Consider the following 23,597-nt stretch of genomic DNA (forward strand, 5'->3'; position numbering starts at 1 on the left):
GAGAAGGTTGAGAGAGAGCGGGAACCCTAGAGCGAGAGTGCCGTCGGAGTCCGTCTTCCTCCGACCAGTTCCTCCGCCACCCACGAGTTCCGCCGGAGTCCGTCTTCGTCCGACCTATAGCGTTCCCATTGAGGGTCGCCGCAGCTCCGTCTTCGTCTTCCGTTCGACCCAGCCACGACTGCCGTCGGAGCTCGTCTTCTTCGACGTATACCGTTCCGATTGAGGGTCGCCGCAGCTCCGTCTTCGTCTTCCGTTCGACCCAGCCAACCAAGCGCGCGTTTTTAGCGTCCGTTCCTCCCACCCTCTTCGTTCGACCTATAGCGTTCCCATTGAGGGTCGCCGCACCTCCTTCCGTTCGACCCAGCCAACCAAGCGCCCGTTTTCAGCGTCCGTTCCTCCCACCCGCTTCGTTCGACCTATACCGTTCCCATTGACGATCGCCGCACCTCCTTCCGTTCGACCCAGCCAACCAAGCTCCCGTTTTCAGCGTCTGTTCCTCTCACCCTCTTCGTTACCTGTGTCGGACCCACTGGCAATCGTGTTCATTAAAGGTTGGTTTATTTGTATTGAGTGGAATGAATTTGTAATAGATGTATGATGTTGTTTATGTACGATGTTGCTTATGTATGATATGGTGTTTGTAAGGTGTACAAATATGACATGTTGGATGGCGGTGGAATGTGATTTATGTATGATGTTGGTGGTTTGTTAATACCCTTTGTTGAATAAATAAATTGTGTGGTGATTGATACTATGGACATGAGAACATAAACATTATTGGTACGACGATACTGAAAATGTTTGTCCCAAGTGCCAAAATTTATGGAATAGAGGACCTCCAAAAATAATGTAATGTACTTTTTTTGCCTTTGTTGTAATATAGATATTTGATAAGTTAATAGATGAAAGAAATCTGGTTGGATGACTTTGATTTATTAGAAGGTCCTTTGATATAAATAATGATATTGTGTGGTTGTCCATTTCTTGTTAATCCTTTCCAATTTCACGTATAATTGAACTGTATTGCATTTTGTAGTGTTATTGTTTTTGTATAGATGTTGTTTGGTTATTCTTACATTGTTTTTGTAATTTTGTTGGATTGGTAGTCATGGATTGCACAAAAGAAGAAGGTTACAAGAATGTAAGTAGATTTAATATTATTAACACTTATAACTTTGTTTGAAAAGAGGTTATGATGGTTTTATTGTTTGAAAATGAATTGTAGTTGCGGTTGCGGGCATGGAGTGACACAAAACCAATAGTGGACATTAATTGTATACTACGCTAAAGTGATAGGAAACCGATCTTCACTAGCAGAGCAATTAGCATGTCTGACGTGTGAAAATGCTATATTGGTATATCATTTCTTCTTTATTTTTAGTGAATCACTTTTGTAGCTTTGTCACCAGTTACATACTCTCTACTGCTCTTTAGTGATCAATTGTTCATGTAGGAACCATTACATGCTTCCCTAGTTGTATCAATAATTATAATTGGAGAGAATCATTGACAGGGCCTTTATCGAAAAGTGATGGATATTGAAACCAAACTTTTTTTTGTGTAAGTGCTACCCTATTTATAGATAGAAGTGATATAATTGCTCTTATAACGAGACTTGGTACTTAATATTTGTTTATTCCCTTCTCTTATATTTGTCTCCCATCACTTTATTATTAACTTGGAGAGTTTGAAACAGTAATGCCACCTTGGTGACTGAGTTTTTCTTCATTGATGCAATTTTCCAGCAAACACCATGTGCTTTTGATTGGAACTCCTCTCTAGGTATATTTAAATTCATGCCATTGTGCCTACAATGATTTACTTATGATGTCTTGAACTGTTTTAACAACATGGGTTCATTTGAAATTGTTTGGTTTGTTTTTTTGCTTCTTACTGGGGTTTTGTTTAATGTCTAGAAAGCATGTGAGTCTTGTGATAAGAGTGAAGAATTTTATTTTCTTAAAGTCATTCATGCCGTAGTGGATGGAATACACAACATATTTATTATAAAGATATTAAAATATTTTGTTTCTAATAATGTTTTATTTACAACTTTAAATTATTAACCAGTTTCATTGATGTGATTTTTTAGCCTTTGGGTATAAGGAAGATAAGGTGCATCATGTTAAATTTTAAAGAAGATTTCTTAGGCATAGAAAAATGACTTACGAAGACTTAGTTATAACACTATACATTTGCCTCTCCCCTCCCCTCTTTGAAATAGTAAGCAAATGTTTATAAAATGTAATGTAGAGTGTCTTATAACCTCACATCTCTTAAGACTATTGCAACCATATGCACAAAAATAAAAAATTGTACTAGTTTTTTAAGACACCGTAGGATGTTATGAATAATGTATGCATTGGTCTGATCAATATTTATATGTGCAGGATTACGACACAATAGTAGTGGAAAGAAAGATTGAACTATCTAGAGGGCAGAAACAATGGGTGGAAATTGCACGAGAATAGTGAAGAATACAAAAAATATTACTACTATATGAGGCCATTAGTGCATTTGATGCATCTGAAAAAGTGGTTCAAGATGCACTAGAGCGTGTTATGGTGAATCGAACCATAATAGTAGTGGCTCACAGGTTATCCACTACAAAGGATGTTGGTTTAATTGTAGTAGTAAAAAGTTGTGTGATAGCATAGAAGGGAACACATGAAGCATTAGTGAGCAATGATTATGCTTCCTTAGTAGCATTGCACGCAAGTGTTTCTACATTCTAGTTTGCTTTCACCTTTTGATTTTATCCGAGAAATACCGCTCTGAAATATTTTCATACCAATAATTTTGCAACTTTAAATGTCACTCTTTGTCTTCATTCTGCATGGATGTTCACACACACACTATATATATATATATATATATATATATATATATATATATATATATATATATATATATATATATATATATATATATATTTCATTTTTGTTAACATATATCATTAATGATTTTATTAAATTTTTTGTTATTCCATTGACTATCCAAAATTTATATAAATGTCTCAATTTGTAGTTTGAAGCACGATAGCGTTAACTTGATAATAATATAAAATTCTTTTCTAGACTTTTTCACATTTTTAATATCACGTCATTTTATTTTCTACACTAGAATTTTATTTTACTGTAATGCACTTTAATTATTTTTTTATTGATAAATAAATAAATTTTTATTTGTAAAAAATATAAAACACCACTTAAAATCATTAAAAATTATATTTAAAACATAGAAAATTAAAAATATAACAAAATGTCAAATTTTTAATTGAAATTTATAAGAGTTTTAAAATAGAAAGTAAAAAATTAAAAAAATAGTAAAAATATAGAATTTTTAATTGAAATTCATAAAATTTTAAAAATAAAAAATATATATACAAATTTATTTAAGAAGAACTATAAAAATAGAAATTTAAAAATATAACCATTTAAGATATTTGAAATAAATTTCACTATTTTTATTTTATTAATTATCCACTTCAAAATCAATGTCATTTTCATAGTTGGCTTTTCTGTGCAAAACTTTTGCCTCAAGTATCCACTTATTTTGTCTTTGCTACCACTACTGTTTCTACACCATGAGTTTTACTAAATATGGTTCCTTGGTCATGAACTTCTATATAAATACATAATAATTGGTTTCACATGACTTTTAAATTGAAGAAATGATGAGAAATAAATTAGACAGTCCAAAATGAGTGTAATCTTCGTCGTTGACCTGCCTATGCAAAACTTTTGCCTAAAGTATCCACTTATTTTGCCTTTACTACCACTGTTGTTTCTGCACCATGAGTTTTACTAAATATGGTTCCTTTGCCATGGAATTCTATATAAATGACATAATAATTGATTTCACATCACTTATAAGTTTAAAAAATGATGAGAAATAAATTAGGTAGTCCAAAATGAGTGTCATCTTCGTCGTTGACCTGCCTGTGCAAGACCTTTGCCTTAAGTACCCGCTTATTTTGCTTTTGGTACCAATGTTGTTTGTGCAACATGAGTTTTACTAAATATGGTTCCTTGGCCATGAACTTCTATATAAATGGCATACTATGTGGTTTCACATCACTTTTAAGTTGAAGAAATGATGAGAAATAAATTAGGTAGTCCAAAATGAGTGTCATCTTCGTCGTTGACCTACATGTGCAAGACTTTTGCCTTAAGTACCCGCTTATTTTGCTTTTGGTACCAGTGTTGTTTGTGCAACATGAGTTTTACTAAATATGGTTCCTTGGTCATGAACTTCTATATAAATGGCATACTATGTGGTTTCACATCACTTTTAAGTTGAAGAAATGATGAGAAATAAATTAGGCAGTCCAAAATGAGTGTCATCTTCGTAGTTGACCTGTCTATACAAAACTTTTTCCTGAAGTACCCAGTTATTCAAATTAAAGGTGTTTGGACATGATACTCAATATTTAAAGTTGGAAACATTTATGTTCAAGTCAGTGTTGATACTCAATATTTAACGTAACTCTCCACTTATTTGAACTATGCTCCCACACCTATATTGAAGGTATATTTCTTTATTTTTAACATCATTTGGTTACTTAGGCAGTATGTTTTGATCATGATGGGGTGTCCTTGTTCAAACTAAAGGTGTTTGTACATGATACTCAATATTTGAAGTTGGAAACATTTATGTTGAAGTGAGTCTACCCTGGTGTGCATAACTACTAACGTAACTCTCCACTTATTTGAACTATGCTCCCATAACTTCATAATCTCGATTTTCTATTTCTTTTAACTCTATCTAAGCATATCAAAATCGCTAATATGTGATGGTATTATTAAAAAATAAAACTTAAACAAACAGTCCTATTATTAAACAAATTAATAAAAAAATTCACAATTTCGTCACATTTTCATTATGCTTAATTTGAAAGTCATCATCATAATGATTGAACAGTTTAGGCAATTTGGATATTAAATTTTCTCTATAAAAAAGTCATTCATTACAAAAAGGAATGCTTAGGGAACAAAGTCGTCACATGGCTAGCTAGCTACTTGTAGAATACTCGACTTAGGTGACTTTTCTAGCCTTTTTAATTTCTACACACACGTGAAGAAAAAAATACTTCCATAATCTAAGGTCTGAAGAATGATTTTGAAATCATATTACAAACAGAAAATACATCAGAAATAATTTTGTAATTTCATTGTAGTTGAATGTAGATATTCTAACCATATCTCGATTATTTTATTTCTTTTTCCAATTTTAATAACAACATATAACTCACCCTTTATAATCAGAAAAAATTATCAAATCAAACACATTAACTTACTGTTTGATAAACTGGAGGTATAATCCTTAAACATATGTATATATATACACCTACGAAAGAACAATGTTTGAAAAAGGTTTTGTTCTATGTACAAATCTAAAAGAAAATCCAAGGGAATGGGTAATTTTTCAAAAAGGTACACAATTGGCACCCATTCCCATGTTCTGTCGTAAGCTTTAAATTCACTCGACCTCCTCATCTATGATGATGCTGTGGATTTCAGAATTAGGTGATAGTTTGAACTTGAGAATCTTGTGAAGCTGACAAAAAGGTTTCACTTGCTTTGTTGAAGTTTGACTTGAATCAACTAGTCTTGTTATAGAGAAAAGGTTCACTTCAAATGATCCTGTCTCTTCATGAACCATAAGGGCATCTGCATGTTATCAAATAACTTAATTTAAAGGGGGAAGTAAATCAAATTAAAACTTAGTTCCATAAAATCATGTCTTCCATAAAACATGAGCATCTTAACAATTTGAAAGGCATCGTTACTGAGTGAATAAAGGATTATTATTATTCTGAAAACATATATAATTCAACAATTGATTGACAGATAGAAATCAATTAGAATAAATATAGAAATAAAGATATTCTTCATTGCTAAATCTTCTACAAGTTCATTTTAAAGTTTACTCGAGACTATAGCTGCACCATAGGTGGAGAAGCAATAATACCAACTTCCAAATATAGATTACATATACATGATCTATTACTGCTATATAAAATAGTACATAGGATAACATGATGGATGGGGAGTTAATTAACGGATGCTACTAAACATGTCGACAGATAGAGCAACTGAGAGAAATTTGGGAAAAAATATAAATAACAACATTGTAGGAAAATGCCCATGATTTTCAATCTCAATGAAGACAGGAACTAAGACATTATAAATCTTTTACTTACACAGGAAATGCGGAAGAATCAGATTAGCAACCTAGACAACACAAAACTATAAAAACAAAACATTGATGGGAATATCTTTCAAGGGAGGAACTACAGACTTTTAGGTGCTTATAGAACTATACAATAGAACCATACAACAAAACATAGATGGAAGGGGACATATTCTCCCATCTTAGAGTTCCAACATTATCAATCCCTTACATTACCCAACATATTCTCACAAGAATAACAACCAAAATTAACATGGGAAGATCTTTTGAAGACTAGAGATTTTCTAATTACTATATAACCATAAAACAAAAATGTGAACGAGCAATATGGTATTCTGCTAGAAAGTTCAACTGACCTCGCTCGGTAGCGTGAGACCCTTGACAAGATGAATCCAGCCAATAGCCACATAGACCAGGGTTTCCAATGAAACTGCAAATAAAATGTGACGTCAAAAAAAGCCAATAGCCACAACTCCATAAATCTCAAAACAATAACTCCACAATCATACTTACATCAAACAAAGTCCAAAATACAAATAATGTTATTTAACATATCAATGAAACAATAATTTTTTTGCAGAAATAAGCATTAAAAACTTACAAGTTTGGTTGGCTTGGAGTGTGCAAGTGTTGTACCTGCAACGTAGTTGACTTGGTTGTGCAAAACATTTGCCTGCAGTCCTCACTTATTTTGTCTTTGCTACCACTGCAGTTTCTGCACCATGAGTTTTACAAAAAAATGGTTCATTGGACATGGAATTGTATATAAATGGCATAATGATTGTGTCAAAAGAACTAAACCAGTAAATGGTCAAAAAAATTAGAAAAAAACTTCATACTTTCCACCCAAAAACGCCATCAACCACTAAATCTTCTACACAACTTCAACCCACACTTAACCATACCTTGAAAGGGTCCGGCGGCACTCCGGCGATGCTCCGGCAGCCACCGCAAGGGTCCTCTATTCCATAAATTTTGGCACTTGGGACAAACATTTTCAGTATCATCAAACCAATAATGTTTATGTTCTCATGTCCATAGTATTAATCACCACACAATTTATTTATTCAACAAAGGGTATTAACAAACCACCAACATCATACATAAATCACATTCCACCGCCATCCAACATGTCATATTTGTACACCTTACAAACACCATATCATACATAAGCAACATCGTACATAAACAACATCATACATCTATTACAAATTCATTCCACTCAATACAAATAAACCAACCTTTAATGAACATGATTGCCAGTGTGTCCGACACAGGGAACGAAGAGGGTGGGAGGAACGGACGCTGAAAACGGGCGCTTGGTTGGCTGGGTCGAACGGAAGGAGGTGCGGCGACCGTCAATGGGAACGGTATAGGTCGAACGAAGCGGGTGGGAGGAACGGACGCTGAAAACGGGCGCTTGGTTGGCTGGGTCGAACGGAAGGAGGTGCGACGACCCTCAATGGGAACGCTATAGGTCGAACGAAGAGGGTTGGAGGAATGGACGCTGAAAACGCGCGCTTGGTTGGCTGGGTCGAACGGAAGACGAAGACGGAGCTGCGGCGACCCTCAATCGGAACGGTATACGTCGAAGAAGACGAGCTCCGACGGCAGTCGTGGCTGGGTCGAACGGAAGACGAAGACGGAGCTGCGGCAACCCTCAATGAGAACGCTATAGGTTGGACGAAGACGGACTCCGGCGGAACTCGTGGGTGGTCGGAGGAACTGGTCGGAGGAAGACGGACTCCGACGGCACTCTCGCTCTAGGGTTCCCGCTCTCTCTCAACCTTCTCTTCTCTCTCTCCCAATGCCCCAACACGGACTCCAGCGGAACTCGTGCCTGGTCGGACGATGACGGACTCCGGCGGCACACCTGGATGGTCCGAGGAAGACGGACTCCGGCAGAACTCGTGGGTGGTCGGAGGAACTGGTCCGAGGAAGACGGACTCCGACGACACTCTCGCTCTAGGGTTCCCGCTCTCTCTCAACCTTATCTTCTCTTCTCTCTCTCCCAATGCCCCAAATTCAAATTGCCAAAACTGAAAATGAAACCCTCCAATTTCAAACCTCTCTGCCACTTGAGTGCATTTCCACGTCATATAAAATTCTGAAATCATTTTCCACCTGGACCAATGGCATTTTGACACGTGGCCCGTGTCAAAATGTTGTCAAAACTGGTTGTCGAAGTATCATTTCCCTTTAAAAAAATTTTGGAGATGCAGATGAAATCCTTGGAAGTGTAGATGAAACACTCAAAAATCCATTCATCAAACCCTCTAATTAAGCCCAAAACGACAAATTTATATATTTTTTTAAAATATAAGAAGCTTATTTTGAGGTCCAACACATTCATGACTCAATCTTTGCAAAAGAATTTCCATGAATAAAACACATATATTAAGATTTGATAAATGATTCATGCAGTTAGACAAATTATAATTATACCATTTTAGTACTATTTTCATGTTTGGGAATTTGGATGTTGATTATCATTTTTTTTGGAGTTTAAATACAAAACAATAGAAATTTTTTAAATGTTATTTACTAAACAAAAAAATAAATATATATATATATATATATATATATATATATATATAGGTATTATACACTTGTAATTGATAATTATTTGATACACAAAAAAATTAATAATAAAATAATTTTGATGTTATTATATCATTTCACATTCTTTTTAATAATTTATATTTCCTTTTAATCTTGCTAAACATTAAAATATAATTAAACATAAAAAAATTAAATTAAAAAAGACAAAAAAAGATATTTTAAAAAACGTTATTGTTTTTGTGTTTAAAAAAGGATTGTAGATATAAAAGAAAAAAATAATGTTTTTGTCTTTAGAAAATTTATCATACAAATTTATATTATTTTACTTAATAAAATTAATTATTCTATATTTATATATATAATGAAATCAATTTTAATTAATAAAATTAATTATTTATATTTTAATGTAAATGTAGTGAAATCAATAATAAAAGAGTACCCTAAATAAGTAGTTAGCATTATCAAACTTTATACATCCTCATTATCATATTGTCTTTAACAATAGAATGATGGTGTTATTTAATACACGCAGGTTAAATTGTCTTTTGTTAAACCAAAAATATGAGCTTGTTAATTTTGAAATAAATTATTTTGAAGTTCTTTATATTTTTTGTCTAAAGTAATTATATTTTGTCTTTAAACAATAGTTATAAATTGTTTCAGTAATAGTTTTACGACTATAAATAAAATTAAATGCAATTTATAATAAATATAACTATAATTAATTTTAAATATCTCATATATCACTCTATTACTATTTTTAACAAAAAAAAAATGGATATATCAAACTAATCTTTTTGTCTAAAATTCTTCTTCACACAATAAGTTATAATTAGAAGGCATATAAATACTACATCAAATTAATCTCGTATCTAAAATAATTTCTCTTATATGTTATCATTCACTTGTTTATTCACTTTAGCATGCTCACTTTAGTTACACACAGTACTTACCACTAATGTTTCCTTTATTTATAAAGTAATCTTTGTGTGTATTTATGTTTTTATCTTCCAACTATGCATCATTATTAGAGATTTGATTTTTCATGTGAAATAAACTTTATGTCATTCTTGTCTTTTTTATAAGGCACTCATGTTTTGTTTAAAGGATAATGATACTTTTAAAACATTTTTTAGATAACATTTTAATATCATTTACGTGTTATTGTGTGATTGGTCCAAAATTACTCTACAATCAATAATAATAATCATAAACACTAACATGGACATTCACAGAATGACACATAGATGATGTTAAAATGTTACAAAAAAAATGTTATCAAAGTATCATTATCCTTGTTTAAAAAGTGAACTTTATAACATTCTTTTCTCGCTCTTATTATAACAATGTTGAATAGTCCTTGTCTTAATAGACTTTTTTGATCAATATTTACTTTATATGATCACTTTTAATATTTTATACATGACATGTAATCAAATTATAAAAATTATAAATCATTATTTATATTACTAGTTTCGTAACTTTAAGTTTTAAACTATAAAATAATTTTTGTAGATAAATATTACACAATATATATATATATATATATATATATATATATATATATATATATATATATATATATATATATATATATATATATATATATATATATATTAACATTTTGATCATTAACGAGGTGATCAATGTTTCCATCTCATTTAACAAATAATACAACAATATCAAAATTAGTGATATTCATATAATCATAATAAAATCACCATCTTCGTAAGCAAATTGTATTTCTTTTAAAATGCTTTGATGTATTACAAGTATGACTCCAATGAACTTTGCTACCATAATAATAACATATATTTTCATATTATTTGTCATTATTTTCACTTTTTTTTTCTTTTTCAAATTATTGTTCCACTTCTAACAATAAAATGTCTCTTTGGAATTTCTTTATGACTATGTTATAATCATGATCATTAGCATGACCATGTCCAAGGCCATAACCATGTAGTATGAAAAAATGAGTCAGAATTGTTGCATTAAGTTTTGGGAATTGAGCATAGATAGTTGGACGATTTCATAATTTTTCATCAAAACTCACTGCTTTGTTCAACCATGAGAAGATATGAAATAAATTCAAAATATTTGTAAAATCATTTTTCATGATATTATTGTTGTAAAAGTAAATTAGTTCCTATACGCTTTATTTATTTCTTTAATGACATCACTAAAACTAATTGCCTTGTATTTCAACATCTAACCCTTGATGTAAGACATTCTTTATTAGAATATTAAGGACCACAAATTTAAAATTTTCAAAGTTTAACATTTTTAAAACTAACACATAAAATATTACTAATAATAATATTTGGTTAAAACATATTGTTGATAAGATGTTATGAATTAAAGTTGATAATAAACATTGATAATAAACATAAGAAGAGAGAGAAAGAAAAAGTATAAAAGAGAATGAGACTAATTTAATAGGAAAAGTTTTATTTAAACAAAATTTAACCATAAAAACATACAAATCAAATATAAAATCTGATCAAGAAGAATCGACGGACAACCAATAAGACAGATAAGTATATCAAATCAATAAACAACCAATAATTTATAACATATTTACAAATATAATATATTTAAATTTAATAAGAAACATGAAGTGATTTCAAGATTGTATTTGAATATTTAACTTTTACGTTTGTTTATGGAGATGGATTTAAATTAAACAATGTTATCTATAAAAAATTATAACATATTAAAAATGGAATTGAAGCTCGCTTTAGTAATTTAGCATGGCCGTATTCTTTATGTAAAATACTTAAATACAAATGTCACTGATTTATTTTAAAATTCACAAAAGGAAAATAATTTATTCTCTTAATTAACTAATACAAAAACGAGCATTTTATTCATTATTTTAATATAAAAAAAATCTATTTAACTTTTTAAAATTTTGCTTTAATTTATTTATGAAAGTAAAAAATCCTCCTTGAACCACTGGTCTTCATGAGTGTGAGTGACAATGAAGGGTCTTAAACAGTCTTTGAATAGATCATATAATATGTTGTGACCTTAATTTAGTTAGTGTGGTCCACTGTTTGTATGTTTGCACTGGTACTGTGGGACCCGATTATGGGTGCCAAAATGGGGCAGAGAAGCACAACATTAAAAGTTTCGACAAAAGAAAAAAAAGAGTCATGGGACCTTAGCTTTTCAGACATATGAAAATTGTTTTTCAAAAAGAAAAACTGATTTACTTTAAGAATACTTTTGTAAAAGCCTGTTTTTCTTTTTTAAAATAACATATCTACTTTACCAGCTATTTTCGTAGAAGACTATTCACGCTGCAGTCTTTTTTTTTACCAATAACACATGCAGTGTCATAGATCGGATAATCCAAACAAAATTTGGTTTATGTAAACAGTGTCATCAATAAAAATCCGATCGAAGATCAGGAAGCAGGAGAAAGGAGTGGTTGTACTTTTTGAGAAGATTCACGTCAACACAACTATAGAACAGAATGAGCAAAACCTTTCGGAAGTTTTCGGTACGATTAGGTCAAATTGGGGTCTGAATCTCACTTGAATGGTAGCAAAACAATTATGGACTCGGCCATCGATATAGAAAACCAAGCAAGGATTTTCTCTTCCAGTGAAATTGAGAAAAATCGACACCACATGATGTCATTTGTAATGTACAATGTCATTTGATTCATCAAGATTTTGATGTATTTGTTATATATATATATATATATATTGAACACTTACATTTTCTAGTTATTTGACAAATGGATCTCTATATGATCTATGTGACGAACGACAACAAATTAGCCGTGTTACAGATTGTAGTTTTTGTTCACCATAAAACTACTTACCTGGACTGTTTGGTCTGGTGTATCCCGGGGTTGCTTAATTGGTTCTTGAAGAGTTGGGATGGATGACACAAGATCTTTATCACCCTTCTCTTCCTGAATAATCTGATAATGTTTTTATCTCATCTCATACTTCCTCTGCATTCATCCATTTGTCTCTGCATTTTTCTTAACATCTCCATCAGATCCAACCAATCATTGATAGTTTCCTAATGCTTGGTTGTTTATCATATTTCTTGTGCTCACCAGTAGGCTTTAGAAGTTTTTGCTTGGTCTCACGATAGGCTCCGAAATGTTTTGGGTGACGTCGAATTTTCATTTAAAACATTTTTCTTACCACTTACTTTTTAGTTGTCTCCTCCTATTTGGATAGTTGTTCTCCAATCGAGTATACATTATGAAGATATTCCAATACTTAAGTCAATTCAAATTTGATCAATTAAACAATAAAAATTATAATGAATATGTCATAAAACTCTCAATAATTATTCCTTTTACCTGAATTTATAGTTTTATTCATGAAATTCTGATTATAGTTAATTTAATCACGACTCAATTTTGTTTAAATCTAATTATACTAACTAGTTTATATTAGCTAAATTATTAATTATTTTCCATTGTAATCTATCTAATCGGTCATGATATTTTGCTCTATATGTAACAATAATCGGCACAGTACAAATCCTTTACCAATATATTCACATATTTATTAAACGTATTTATTAAACGTTGAGTGTGAATATTTGTAAAGAAAAATGAAATATTGCTTTCCATAAAAACTAATCATGAAGATATGAAGATATTGGGAACTTTTTTATTCAAAACTTTATTAACAAAACTTTTTCATTATGTTTTACTTTATGTTATAGTGCACTTTGCATATTGAGAGGACAACATTACTCCGAATGCAACTACACTTTATTCACTAAAATTTGGTGAGTGGGTTACATAGTTATCAACTTTCAACCGTTAGATGGTGCATTGAAGACATGCATGTGAAAGAATAAGATAAGAGTTGTTTGCATTAACAATTTTTTTTTTTTTAGAGTTTTCATCTTATTATTTAGTAATTTAGGGTGCCACATTGTGATAACATCAATTTAACATCATACATTCATTTAAAAGTGTTCGGGTTTTTGACATTTGCACATGGAGGCAAAGAATGAGGGTAAAATCTACGTGCAATAATGACGTTACATATCTTCATCTTAGAAGTAAATATATGATTACTAAGATGCAATTAAATGGTAATATTAATGGGAGGTATGAATTTCCATCATATTTTTAATTATAAAATTGATTACTTTGTCATTAAACTTATTTACGTGACAATTCCATTTTCTCAACATCATATTTATTTAGACTATTTATACTATACAGATAACATTTGAGAATCTTTTCACATTAAAAATATTTATATATAACTAAACATATGTGTATCAACTAATTATAGACAATTGAATTTTAAAAATAATTATAAAATAAAAATATTATAGTAATAATAACAAAGTTAGTAAGAAAATGTAAGAAGACATGATTTGACAGTTATAAAACCAATCTTCGTAATAGGTATATATGTATTTCATGGAAGTTGCTATATGTTGTAACATTCTTATTAGACAAAATTTAGACCATTTCTCTATATTATACTATTCTGGTCAATGTATAATGTCCCTTCAATATATTCATTAACGATAACGAGTAAACAATATAATACATTTCAAACAAACACTATAATACATTTCAAACCAAAAGAGAAAACAAAAATATCAATTTATAAAGTAAAATATTACCAAACTATTTATTACAGCAAAAAAATTCTTCTTTTAAATTGTAAAAAAAAAAACTTTCCCTTTCAAAAATCCTCACCGAAGAAGATATGTCAAAAAGGAAATAACATGGTTAGTAAGATGTTAAATTAGCGAAATCGAAGTAGTATTTTTTTTTAAATAATAATGATGATACGTTAACACAAATTTTTTACAATATTTTGATATTGAAGATATATTATTTTTTTATTAAATTTAAAATATCAATATAATAATAAATAATAAATTAATAAAAAAATAATATATATACTGTATCCAAATATTGCTAAGAAATATGTGTTAAAACATTTTCTTTTTCAAAATTTTCAAATATAATATATTCTGTCTCTGTGTGTTGTGCGCACATGTAGGAATGTCAAAAAAATATAATATAACATTGATCAATTCAACCACTCTCTCCAAAGTACAGCCATAAACACATTTACTTTGCTGACATTTTAATTTGATTCTCTAATCAACTCTCATAATCAATCGTTTTTTCATTTGTCTTTCTCACTACTCCAGTTAAACCATAATTAAATAAAACCAAGTGTCATAAACACACGAACTGTTGCTACTATTATATAGTTTATCTTCTTGTGTGAACATTTTAGTACTCAACCGAAAATGGAATACACGGTGTTTGACATCAACTATAATATTCTCTTCCGTGGAATATCTATCACATTGGACCACAAAACTATGATAACTTGTGTCATGCTTATATTAAATTCTGATTAACATTAGCTTTTTTATACTTAAGCAAGATCACGTGCATATAAACAACTTGCTTCGGGTTTTATATATTATATCATCTATGCAAATTCTTAAACAAATTTTTTACTATTATTTTAGTTAATATTTCGGGGTATAGGGTGAAAAATCATAATCAAAACATTTATTTATCTTTCTTTTTCAATCCTGTAATGTTGTTTTAGGTATTTGTTATAAAGTTATCCTTAATTCTCAATATTAAAATTCTAAACCATACATGTAGGTATTTACTAAAGACATTTTAATGTTCATAGTAAGATTTTAAATTTATAATAAATGTTATCAGATATCTTCTTATTTTATATTTATATTTATAAGTATTAAAATAAATTTTTAATTATGATTAACTTAATTACAATTCAAAAATTCAAAAGTTGATAAATACTTTTTATATGTAAATATGTTCGATTTATGGTGTAAGTGCCTAATAAATATACGACTGACTGATTTGTTGAATAATAGTCCAATTTGTAAAATTTTAATATTAAAATTGACCATTATACAATGTTCTTCTAAAAACGTGAATTAATGAGAGATGGGTAAATTATACAGTACAGTGAAAATTCTGTCATTACCCATTTGCTTCTTAAATGAAATAAAAGTAATAATTTGAATTTTTACTGTATACATAAAAGATCACCCATTTTCTCCGAGATGGTGTTAAGGTAAATGATTAATCAAAAGCAATAAAGTTCCACTAAAATTAAAGGATAATGATATTTTGATATTTTTTTTTATTTTTATAATATTTTAACATCATTTACGTATCATTTTGTAATTGGTCTATATTAATGTTTATGATTATTATTATTGATTGTAAAGTAATTTTGGACTAATTATATAATGATACGTAAATAATGTTAAAATGTTGTAAAAAAAAATGTCGCCAATCTAAAATTAAATTGTATATGCCAACAAAAATAATGTATTACACGTTTAAAAGGTTTGAAAAGAAGGATATGATGTAAAGTGAGTTTTGCTTTCACTCTTCTGCCTTTGTATATGTGGTACACAACCCAGCCACTGCATCAAACAACAATTATGTAACAATTTTACTCTAATGTTTTTTGTTTTATTTTTTAATAATACATAAAATGTCACCTTAAAAATGCCAATATATAAAAGTCATGCATGTGATGGGACAGAGATTAGGGACAGTGTGCCCGAAAAAGGGCGAATAAAAACAGAACCTAAAATGATATAAAGACAGCAACTAAAGTGATGAAAACTTATCAGTTCGACAAATCGTGTCAAATAAAATCCACTTTTCAATAAATAAATATTTATTATATTGATTCCATTCTAAAATTATTAGGTGTCTGTGAATATTATATTGGCTCGTTTTTTCTCACCAAATTATAAAAGTGTCTGTAAGAGTTGCATAAAACCATGAAGAATGTTATTTGTTTTTTCTAAACTTAAACAATATCGATCACATGCATATTCATCTTGCATGTGTTTGTGGATCTACTATTATCGATGCGTAAAAAATACTTTTTTAACTAAATTATAAAAAAAATTAATCAATAACTTCATTTATAAACAAACCAAGCATTTTTTGAACTTTACAAGAGTATGAAGATTTATTTTCACATTTAAAATAGCATAATGTATTAAATTATTTAAAAATAACATTCATAATGATACTACAAAGGTTTTCGAATCAAACATATACCCCAGGAGGGATTACGTTGATAATATTATATAGAAAATGAAAAAAACCGTGAATTTTCTAGTAGGGATAAAAAAAATAAGATTCTTTAATAATTTAAATTTTTTGTAAACTTCGTATATAAACAACTTACAGATAATGTGTGTGGTACTTATATGTACTTAAGATTAAGATAGGTGATAAAGATTAAAACTTCCACGTACAAAATTATAAAAAGATGAAGAAAGCATTCTATCTATTATCTTCCCTGTGGTAAGCCGGAAAATGACTAGTAAAAAGCAACAAAAACATGAAATGAAAAATATTAACACAAGAATAAAATAATATAATTATCATATATTTTAAGTGTTTGACAATATTTCCATATGTCAATAATTTGAATATATTATTATAAAAATGATTACCATAGCTTTTTGCAGTATGATTATAGTGGAGCTTTTTGAGTGGTTCCTCCACTTCCTATAAAAGTGATGGAGGGTGGGGTATACATATATTTTCAAACACACATGTTATTGAAGAAAAATCTGTTGCTGCTTTATACTTTCATATTTTTCTGTCGTAAGGTTTTTATTTGCAGAGTAGTGTTTTGTGTGTCATGATTATCTTCATTGTGCAGTGCCATGCCTCAGTGTGAAAAGAAAAAAAAAAGAGAAAAAGACAGTATGTGTTACGTGAATAAATCACGTGTATAGCTTTTTCAAAACTTCATTTATACGGATTGAATTATATTTAAATTTCACTATTATAATTTACTAAGAAACATTATAAATTTTTACAATTTTTTATTCACGTGTTTTAAAAATAAATAAATTAAAAATATTAGTATTTTATATTTTAGTTATGCCAAGTTGATATATTTAAATTTGAAATAAGTGTATAAATTATGTTAAGAAAATTGAAGGAATATTATTTCGACCAAAATTGAATCTTCATTTTAATAAAATCATATTTTGGTCATGTAATAGTTTTATACTAATACAAATTAGATCGATTATGAAACACATATTATTGATCTAATATACATCGATGTAATTAGATTGTTTATTGAACAACACACTCTAATTATATAAAAAAAAAGCATTTTTAAAGTAATGGTAATTATCAATCTTGGTTTTCAAATCTTCATCGTTTTCGTCTTTGATTTTGGATCTCAAACACACCTTAGAATCCTCAAAATAAAAAATGTGTAAAAAAATAATAATGGCATAGTTGGGAAGAAAACTTTATAGATCTAATAAAAGAGAAAAATGAAAACAAAACAAACTCACGTATAGAAAGTGAAAGAGATCAAACAATTTTTTATTATGATTGTATAAAAGAGTGAAGTGAAAGAAGAAGAGATGAAAACAGTAATAAAATGCAACGATGCCAATTAAAAGATTTATATCCAAAACTCCAATGACAACCGGTGACAACAATGATAAAAACCATGATTTATAAGAAAAAAGAAAGAAGAAGACAGGACAATGCGATAAGAGAAAAAAAAAACATTAAAGGATGCAAAGAAAAAAGAACACAAAATAAAAAGGTTTTTACATAATAATATTAAATCATTACTTAATTAATTAATTTTATATTTATATGTTAAATTAGTTTTTTTTATTATCGATCTTTGTTAGTATTATATTGATTCCCTATAATTAATCTAATATATATATATATATATATATATATATAATTATTTTTATATTAGGTTAATTAATACTCTATTCTAATATATTTTACACTACTATTATCAACTTACTTTATTTATAATGGACGTAGCATCTTCAACAATAGTTTTAATATTTTTAACTCATACGTATGCAGTAGGATACATGCATATGGTGGTATAAGGGCAATTAATATGTTTGCATGAGGATGGAGATAATTGAAAAATAAGGCTAAAGTAAGAAAGGAGAATAAATTTGGTAAAAGAAAGAATAAAAGCAAGGTGTCTGACATAAGACCATGAATTCAACCCAGCATCCGGCGGCATTTTCATAAGGTCCAAGCATTGCTCACGGGACACTTAAATGCTGCTACCTTTGGTATGCCGAACAATTCACTAATTTACTACGCTAACATTAGACTCTGTTCTCAGAATTGAACTGGTAAAGACAGACACCTATGCGTATCCAAAGCCAACGAGGTTTTCTATGTTCTGTTCCCAGTTCGTCTTTTTGAAACAAGTTTTTGACTTGACCTGACTCGTTCTCTTCTGTTGCTTATTCAATGTTCAAACTCCTTTAGTGCCAGATTGCGGGATCAGAATGCCTTCCCAAACCTCCAACATTGGAATATCTATGTCTCTAACGTATATGTTTTGCATGTTTCCACTTTTCAAAATACGTTACTGCATCAAACAGTGCTGAGCCAAAATCCAAATTGCATTAATGACTTGTTCTTCTTAGTCCCACCAAAGTAACATTTTTTGACTATTGGCAGACATCAGAAAGGTTTTTCAATATTTTAGGTATGTCAGATTGCTTATCAAATAAATGAAACTGACCATATGTTGGTCACGCACATGACAACATTAACATTTTATATACTTAATTGTTGTTTGGAGACGTTCTTCAAATTTTATAATTTACTAATAATTATTTGATTTTTTTTTCCAAATCTTATTCGTTATTATAAGTTTTTTTAACCAAAAGGAAAAAAAAAGTTGTCTCCCACTAAATTATATTTGAACTATCATTACGTATGTCACACGAAGAGTTATATTAAAACGAGATGAAATAATAATAATAATAATAATAATAATAATAATAATAATAATAATAATAATAATAGTAAATAAATGAATGAATAAATAATAGTTTTGACCTTGGCTAGTTGACAAGATTTACATTTCTTAATAATAGTAGGATGGATGTTTTTACGAGTCAAACAGGCTATAATTCCATGATGAGATAATGCTATTATAATAATTATATTTTGATATCCAGGGACAAATGGGTCATTTCAAGACAAAGCGAGTGACACCGTTACGCCGTGCCCCGCAGACTTTTATGGAATGTGACTAAACTACTGCGTTCTCAGCTTCCCTTGCCAAAATATTGAATGCAGTATTCACACTCAAATTCACCCCGTACGCGCTTCGTTATAAACCTTTAACAACCTTTTTTTTTTTTTTTCTCTCCGCGTATTTATTAGTAAGAAATAATGGAATACAGATAATTTATTTTATTGAAAATTGCAACTTTGTATATCTGATAGCTTATGTTTCGGTATACGAGGCCGAAATGTATACTTTCATAATTTTAAATTACTTTTCTACCTCTTTCATTTTTTTCAAGTTTCCTTTATTTATAATTGTTTTTTTTTATTTTTTTAAGTAGAGTAAAATGTCTCGATCGAATGGTTAAGAAGTTCATATAGACCATAACACTCATTAATCCGTTTAGACCATAACACTCATTAATCCGTTCAGTATATAAAATTATAGTTTTACTTACGGTAAACTTATATAATAAACCTGTATTTATTATCATTTATTTTGCATCTTTTTACATTTTTATGCAATTAATTATACTGCAAGTAGATTTTTTGGATAAATTTTTATAAATACTAGTCAGAAAAAAATAAAAGAAGAAAGAATTTTTTTCTTATAAATTAAAAAGAATACAAATGGTCACAGGAATTTTTATTTTATTTTATTTTCTTCTGGCATAGTCATTTGCTTTTGTTTAAAAGGAATTGAGTGTAGAATAAAAGGGAGGAAAATAATAAGGGAATTGGTATATCCCGTAATTATAAGATGTTATAATGGCAAATTTGCAACTCCCAACTACCATCTCTTTAAATACACCCTCCTATGACTTGTTCCATTCAATTTGCAGCATCTCCTCCTTGAAGCTGTCTTCATCGATCTGCTGAACCATCTTTCATTCATTTTCACATCAAAACCACCAATTTTCCTTTCGAATCAATTCACCATGATGCAGTTCAGCTCCACCGTACCAGCCCACAACCTTCACAAGTTCCAGGCAATAAGGTGCCCCAGCTTCAGCTTCAGATGCCAAGCCTCCTCTTCCTCAACCTTTCAGAAGCCCTTTGTCTCCACCGAGTCAACTCGCCTGCACCTCGCCAACCTCGATAAGCTCCTCGAGACCCAGAAGCCCGTGGACCCACCCTCCCAACTCCACCACCACCAACAGCACCCACACCAACCCATCATCAACCACCCTAAGGAAAAGAAAGGAAGAAGCTTTCTCGAAGGCCTCAACTTGGCAAGGCTCTGGCCGGAGATGAAGGCGAACGAGGAAATGTCCCCGCGCCACCTCAATCGCCTCCAGCGGCTGCTCTCCATGACGGCGGAGTATTCCCCGAGGAACATCCTCGGCGGGCGGTGGAGAGAGTACCACGGCAGCAACGACTGGAAAGGGATGCTGGATCCTCTGGACGAGAATCTCCGGCGAGAAGTCGTCCGCTACGGAGAATTCGTCCAAGCCGCGTATCAGGCTTTTCACTCAGACCCTGCCATGTCAACTGAGGAGCCGCCACACCCCCGCCACGTGTCGCTTCCCGATAGATCGTATAGAGTGACGAAAAGCCTCTACGCCACGTCAGCGATCGGGTTACCGAAATGGGTGGATGACGTGGCTCCGGATCTTGGATGGATGACCCAGCGGTCGAGCTGGGTCGGGTACGTAGCCGTTTGCGAAGACAGAAGGGAGATCGCAAGGATGGGAAGGAGAGACATTGTTATCTCACTCCGCGGAACCTCGACGTGTCTGGAATGGGCCGAGAATATGAGGGCCCAATTGGTTGACCTCGAGGATGTTCCGGAAGGGCAAGGAAAGCCCAAGGTGGAGTGTGGGTTCATGAGTCTGTACAAGACGAAAGGCGCACACGTGGCGAGTCTGTCAGAGTCCGTTGTGGAGGAAGTGAAGAGACTCGTCAATCTGTACAGAGGCGAAGAGTTAAGCATTACCGTGACAGGACACAGTCTGGGAGCGACGCTGGCGCTATTGGTGGCCGATGAAATAAGCACGTGTTGCGCCGGAGTTCCACCGGTGGCTGTTTTTTCGTTCGGTGGGCCGCGAGTGGGGAACAAGGCCTTCGGCGATCGCGTGACGGCAAAGAACGTGAAAGTTTTGCGAATAGTGAATTCGCAGGACGTGATTACGCGCGTGCCTGGGATCTTCGTGAGCGAGGAGCTTGAAGAGAAAATACGGAGAGTGGGAGGGGGAGTGTTGGAAGAGACGACGCCGTTGGCTTACTCGCACGTGGGAAGTGAGCTGCGCGTGCAGACGAAGATGTCGCCGTACCTTAAGCCGGACGCGGACATGGCGTGCTGCCATGATTTGGAGGCTTATTTGCATTTGGTGGATGGGTTCCTGGCGTCGAATTGTCCGTTCAGAGCGAATGCAAAGAGAAGCTTGGCGAGGTTGATGCAAGATCAAAGCGCCAATGTAAAAAAATTGTACACTAGCAGGGCTAAAGCCTTAACTGTTAATCTCAATAGACAGGGATCCATCTCCATGTCTAATTGTTTACCAAGTCCATCTTAATCCCAATCAATCTGTTACATATATATCCTCTTCCTTTTCTTATGCTTCCCTTCTACATCTATGTAAGCACAACATCGACATGCATTAATCACTACTACAACAATGCTACTATCCTACTACTCCTAAGTCATGGAGTAGAAAACAATCATTTCTGTATCATCACTGGAGAAGAGAGTTATTGAATGTTTCTCCACTGAATCTCTTTTAACATTTAACAAGAAAAGTGTATATAAATAAATGTTATTAAGAAATTGTTGTTGATAACTTGTTCAATTTTCTTACACATGCTCAGGTACCTATGATCTATAATGAGGAAAATCCTAAATACAATAAATAAATTTCAATATGATTTTCATGCTAATTTATGTGAACCAATATTTGTTTATAACTATTAATATTTATTCAGTTTGATTTGGATTAATCGTTATTTTTATTATTAATAATGAAAATAAATAAATTATGTAGTTTTTGGCATATGAACATAAATAAAGGTTTTAAAAGTTGGAAAAACTATTTTTAAGAATTTTATATTATAAATTTACTATTTAATTTATGTAGTAAAACCCACTCATAGGAATCTTGTTTTGCATTTGTTTGGAAATTTGAATAATTAAAAAAAAAACATATATTATGTTTTTGGATCGTTGTCCCATAGGAAGCTCCAATAATTAATGGTAAATAAATATCCATTTCACGGTTAAATTCTGGACATTTATACGGCCCAATTACAAGACCCAATTCTTACTAACAGAAAAATAAGATGACGCGTTGATTATGGTAAAACAAATACAGGTAGAATATTAATATATTCACACAAAAAATGATTTTATAACTGCAGTTTTTTAATTAAAAAATATTATGATATTTCTCTCCACTTATAACCTAATACTTGGCATGTTCTACTTATTGTTTCGTATTTACATTAAAATTATATTAATAAAGTAACGTACAAGGCATTATAAAAAATCCGTTGTAGTCTAGTTGGTCAGGATATTCGGCTCTCACCCGAAAGACCCGGGTTCAAGTCCCGGCAACGGAATCTTTTTGAGGTTGTCTTTTTTCATTTTGCAATGTGTAGTTCTCTTCATTTATCATTTTGGTTTAAAAGCATTTTCATGAAAAAGGTGTGGCTGAGTGGGATTGCCACCAAACGCAGGTGGTGAACTTGACACTGTTCATTGTCGTGGATTGTTCTGCAAAAAGGCACCACCCCCACACGTATCTGTTTCTCAGTTGCTTTCACACGTTGTTAT

The 23,597-nt window shown here is 31.2% G+C and overlaps 1 protein-coding gene, 2 long non-coding RNA genes and 1 other non-coding gene across 4 annotated transcripts; all 4 read left to right on the plus strand.

Moving 5' to 3' along the window:
* Positions 1 to 1,100: 1,100 nt before the first annotated feature.
* LOC128194323 (uncharacterized) lies at positions 1,101 to 1,683 on the plus strand. Its single transcript, XR_008245744.1, has 3 exons — positions 1,101 to 1,141; positions 1,226 to 1,355; positions 1,454 to 1,683. It is a non-coding gene; the product is annotated as an uncharacterized LOC128194323 (long non-coding RNA).
* LOC128194324 (uncharacterized) lies at positions 1,684 to 2,565 on the plus strand. Its single transcript, XR_008245745.1, has 2 exons — positions 1,684 to 1,782; positions 2,391 to 2,565. It is a non-coding gene; the product is annotated as an uncharacterized LOC128194324 (long non-coding RNA).
* Positions 2,566 to 20,650: 18,085 nt separating this feature from the next.
* LOC108335053 (phospholipase A1-Ibeta2, chloroplastic) lies at positions 20,651 to 22,365 on the plus strand. The gene has a single exon (XM_017570973.2). It carries the CDS (start codon positions 20,767 to 20,769, stop codon positions 22,342 to 22,344), a length of 1,578 nt encoding a protein of 525 aa, XP_017426462.1. The 5' UTR covers positions 20,651 to 20,766; the 3' UTR covers positions 22,345 to 22,365.
* A 945-nt stretch (positions 22,366 to 23,310) lies between these two features.
* On the plus strand, positions 23,311 to 23,383 carry TRNAE-CUC (transfer RNA glutamic acid (anticodon CUC)). The gene has a single exon. It is a non-coding gene; the product is annotated as a tRNA-Glu (tRNA).
* The last annotated feature ends 214 nt before the right edge of the window (positions 23,384 to 23,597 follow it).

The sequence above is a fragment of the Vigna angularis genome, chromosome 10, assembly GCF_016808095.1.
Source record: "Vigna angularis cultivar LongXiaoDou No.4 chromosome 10, ASM1680809v1, whole genome shotgun sequence".
In the NCBI taxonomy this organism is placed as follows: Eukaryota; Viridiplantae; Streptophyta; class Magnoliopsida; order Fabales; family Fabaceae; genus Vigna; species Vigna angularis.